The sequence below is a fragment of the Ostrinia nubilalis genome, chromosome 10 (genome assembly GCF_963855985.1).
Source record: "Ostrinia nubilalis chromosome 10, ilOstNubi1.1, whole genome shotgun sequence".
Taxonomy (NCBI): Eukaryota; Metazoa; Arthropoda; class Insecta; order Lepidoptera; family Crambidae; genus Ostrinia; species Ostrinia nubilalis.
Genome location: NC_087097.1, coordinates 16,498,783 through 16,502,640, shown reverse-complemented (window position 1 = coordinate 16,502,640; position 3,858 = coordinate 16,498,783). Strand labels below are relative to the sequence as shown.

The following is a 3,858-nucleotide window of genomic DNA, read 5'->3' as shown; positions in this document are numbered from 1 at the left end:
AAATAGGAAGTCAAACTAAGCATATCCCAGTTGTATTAATATCGAACAAAAATACGAAATGTAACTACTACAGTTACTGTATGTAAGACTATTATGATACAAGCACCAGTGGCGGCGTAGCATGGGTTGGCACCCGGGGCGATCACCCCCCCCCCCCCGTCATAAGTCCTAAGGCACCCCCTGGTACCCCCCAGGATTTTGGGGTTACCTACTGATTCGAAGATTGAAAGACAATCGTATCATGACTCATGACATAGACCGCAGGTTTGCCATGCAGATGTGCCAGTAAGTACTAATCTGCGCGACTTGTGTCACCCCCTAATGCTTGGCACCCGGGGCGGACCGCCCCCACCGCCCCCCCCTTACGCCGCTACTGACAAGCACATCTTGCTATTGCTATATCACACACGATAGAAGATGATGGAAATCTTGATAGTGAACATTTAATATTGGCAATAGTAATATAACTTGTCGTATTTGCCTTCTATTCATATAAATTAAATACACCATGACGTCACAGAAAATATACAAGAGTACTTTTTAAAGTCATGCATGACGATGAATTACAATAATAATTAATTAAGTTCAGTGGATTCCAAAGTTTGAGCGAGGCATACCCTCAATCCTAACTCGTCTGGCTAGTGTAGGCTAAATTCTCCATTTGCTTGCCCCGTATATGGAGACTGAATGACCATCAGGTCAACAGCATCATCCGATGATAATACCCTAGTTAACGTAACCGCCACCGGCTTTAATCTAACTCTGACTATAAAAAAATATAGACAATTTCAACGGAGTAGTTGCATAAGTATTATTATAATGTGTATCGTGAGTGATTGACAATAAATGAGAACATCCTTACCGTAAACCCGGGATAACATTTTTTGTAATTCTTTGATTTAAGAGTTATTACATTGAAAATGAAAAAATCGATTCAATTTTAACCAATATTTGGCACTTATGAACGTCAAAATAATAATAAATAGTAGCCCCTAAGAGGGACTTTTCTTTACATGTCTCATAATTCTTAATCTTTTAGGCCCTTCCACTGTGAACCAACATCTACCCATAAAACTTTGAGAATCATTGTAACATGCGTTTAATAAATATTTAGATTCGACGATTGCAAATGCGCTAATAATGGTGTTACAGCATCATAATAAACCCAAAACCAATATTTCGCTAGGCGAAAATAAATCATTCGCTATCTAAGATAATGCACTATTTGTCCCTCGTCGCAAGCTCCTTGGTATCCTTTATTCCGACGGTCGTAAAGGCCAAAACGTTTGTCTATTAGGTTATTGTGACAGGAACAACGTTCTTCAGTTCTAAAGATATGAATGGGTATAAAACAGATGTCATGCGTTATCGGCAAGCTTAATGAGGTGAACGTCATAGCGTCATGATGGGCGGAAACAGTGTTATTAAGCAGCAGGCGCTTGAAGACATTCTGACGGAGAAGCAGCTCCATCAGATAGTCAAAGAATATGAGGGCGAGGAGCCGTGGCAGTTGACGGACTATTCGATCAAGCCGGCGACCGAAGGTCTTGCAGGTTTCCTAGGCGTACATCTGAAGATACGTCTGAACGTCAAGCTCGAAGGAAGGACGAAGACGATTCACTTGTTCGCGAAATGTATGCCGTTCGACAATAAGCCGAAGATAGATTTCATTGATAGAAACAACTTTTATAGGAGAGAGATGATCATGTTCCAATTAATTGAGAAGATGCGTGCTTCGGAAGGTAAGTAATAAAAATTTATTTCTTTTTAATCCTTCTTTTTTTTTTTTTTTTTTTTTTATGCTAGCCAAGGCAGGTATTTGACCGCAATCGCACCTGGTGTTAAGTGAGATGCAGTCTAGTCTTACTTCATGAAAAGTTCCAATTAAGTTGCCATTCAGAATATTTCCCATGTGCCCTTATTAGAAACTTTTATTTAGCTCACCTGTGACACTAAATTACTTACGAATGATGGATGAAAAACTAATATCCAAAAGCTGTTTGACCTAAAATAGTATTTGGAAAATTAATTATTTGTATATAAAAATAAATAAATACAATCTCACCTAACCAACCACTTATGTTACTTCATCGAAGTCAACCATAGGTAAATCATAAAGTTAAGTGCAATATTTCAATTCCAGGCCCGAACCCCTGGTGCACAAGAGCCCTCGTATGCAACGAGTCGATCCTCGTGCTCCCGGACCTGCACGTGCAGGGCTACGCCACGCGCCCGCACAACCGGACTTTAGATCTCCCGCACGTGCTGGTCGCGGCCGCGTCGCTGGCCCGCTGCCACGCCGCCGTCGCCAAGCACGAAGCCCGATTCGACAAGCCACACAGCTTCTACCGGGAGCACGAGTCCACCCTGACCGAGCCCAACTTCGTCGCGTCGCCCTGGCTCACCGCCGCCGCCAAACTCACGACCAACATCCTGACCGCCTTCTCGACGAAGCCTCTCAAGGACATCCCCGGCCTGGAGGACAAAATTCATCACGGATTCCTGGCGGCCTGCGACGACCTGACGCTCCACGAGGACACCCTCAACGTGGTGCTCCACAAGGACATGTGGCCGAATAACATCATGTTTAAATACGAGAACGGCCTGCCCGCCAACGCGCTGCTGATCGACTTCCAATGCATCCGCTACGGGCCTCCGTCCTTCGATCTGATGGCGTTTCTGTACCTGACCACCTCGCGGTCGTTCCGCGAGCAGCACGAGAGGAAGATCCTGCACTACTATTATTGTGTGTTTTACGAGTCGCTGGACGATGCCACGAAGCGAAAGCTTAACGATCTGGGATTCGATAGGGAGGAGTTTCTGAGGTGGTGCGAACGGAGCCGCAGGTTCGGGTTGTGCGAGGCGATCAGCATATTCCCCTACGTTTTGATGGATCCGGTGGTCGCTCAGAAGACTTTCGATGATCCGGTCACCTTCGACAAGTATTTCGTGGATGATCGCTCGGAACCCGTCCTGGCTCACGCGAATGAGGACCCTATTTATAAAAACCGACAGCTGGAAGTTGCCGAAGAGTTTGTCGAGAGATTCGTTCTGAATCAACCTTGAGAGCCGTAAGAATATTAGTGCTGTAGACTGAACTTGTACTCGTAAATATTAAGCTAAGATGAAGCGATAAAGTCTGGGCCATATTAGTCGTAGCGATGACGCGTAAACTGAGTCGATTTGGTAAAAACCAAAAATGGAAGGCAAACACGTTGGTATTACAGGTACGATTTAATAGTTCACTGTTTTGGGTTAATGTGTGCAGGTGCTTTTTTATTACAATAAATAAATAGTTGGTGTAATATTTTGTTTCATTTCATCCAGCAACATTGCGATTTTTTCGCTTTTTGCCATGGATTAGGAGAGCATACAGAGTTGTTGCATGAGAATACTAACTGAATATGTACGTGGCCAGTTGTAGTCGTTTTCCATAAGCGTCTTAGAATCGAACGAGATTGCAAAGCGGCCAGATCCTGCGCATATGATGTAAGTAAGCCGCGGACGCGCCATATGGCCGGCCGGCTGGTGCGCCGGCGCCTATGGCCATGTCACGCGCGCCGTATCGGGAGAAAAATAACTATTTGCTAATGTCGTTGCGCAGCTTTGACTGATTTATGGGATTAGAGAAATCGCAATTGAATACGGAGAGTGAATAGAAAGCTAAAGTTGATGTTAACATTGATTGGGAGGTTCTTTGTTGATTAATTTGTTTGTTTATGTAGCTAAATTATTATTAGCTATGAAAAGTAATAATGAAATCTTGTAATGTGTCTTATATCGCTCTTATAAGATTTAAGCAGCTAATTCAGCAGCATGTCAAATAAAACACGTTAAAATTCATCTGTAAGCTCAACA

At 43.5% G+C, this 3,858-nt stretch overlaps 1 protein-coding gene across 1 annotated transcript; it reads left to right on the top strand.

Annotated features, from left to right (window-relative positions):
• The first annotated feature begins 1,402 nt into the window (after positions 1-1,402).
• LOC135075485 (uncharacterized) lies at positions 1,403-3,066 on the top strand. The gene is made up of 2 exons (XM_063969924.1): positions 1,403-1,742; positions 2,144-3,066. Exons 1-2 carry the CDS (start codon positions 1,403-1,405, stop codon positions 3,064-3,066), a joined length of 1,263 nt encoding a protein of 420 aa, XP_063825994.1.
• The last annotated feature ends 792 nt before the right edge of the window (positions 3,067-3,858 follow it).

What these genes read in the sequence shown, in the direction of transcription:
- LOC135075485 (XM_063969924.1), top strand. Translation starts at nt 1,403, where the DNA reads ATGATGGGCGGAAACAGTGTTATTAAGCAGCAGGCGCTTGAAGACATT. An exon ending in GAAGATGCGTGCTTCGGAAG is followed by an intron (nt 1,743 to 2,143) that starts GTAAGTAATAAA and finishes TTTCAATTCCAG; the next exon opens with GCCCGAACCCCTGGTGCACA.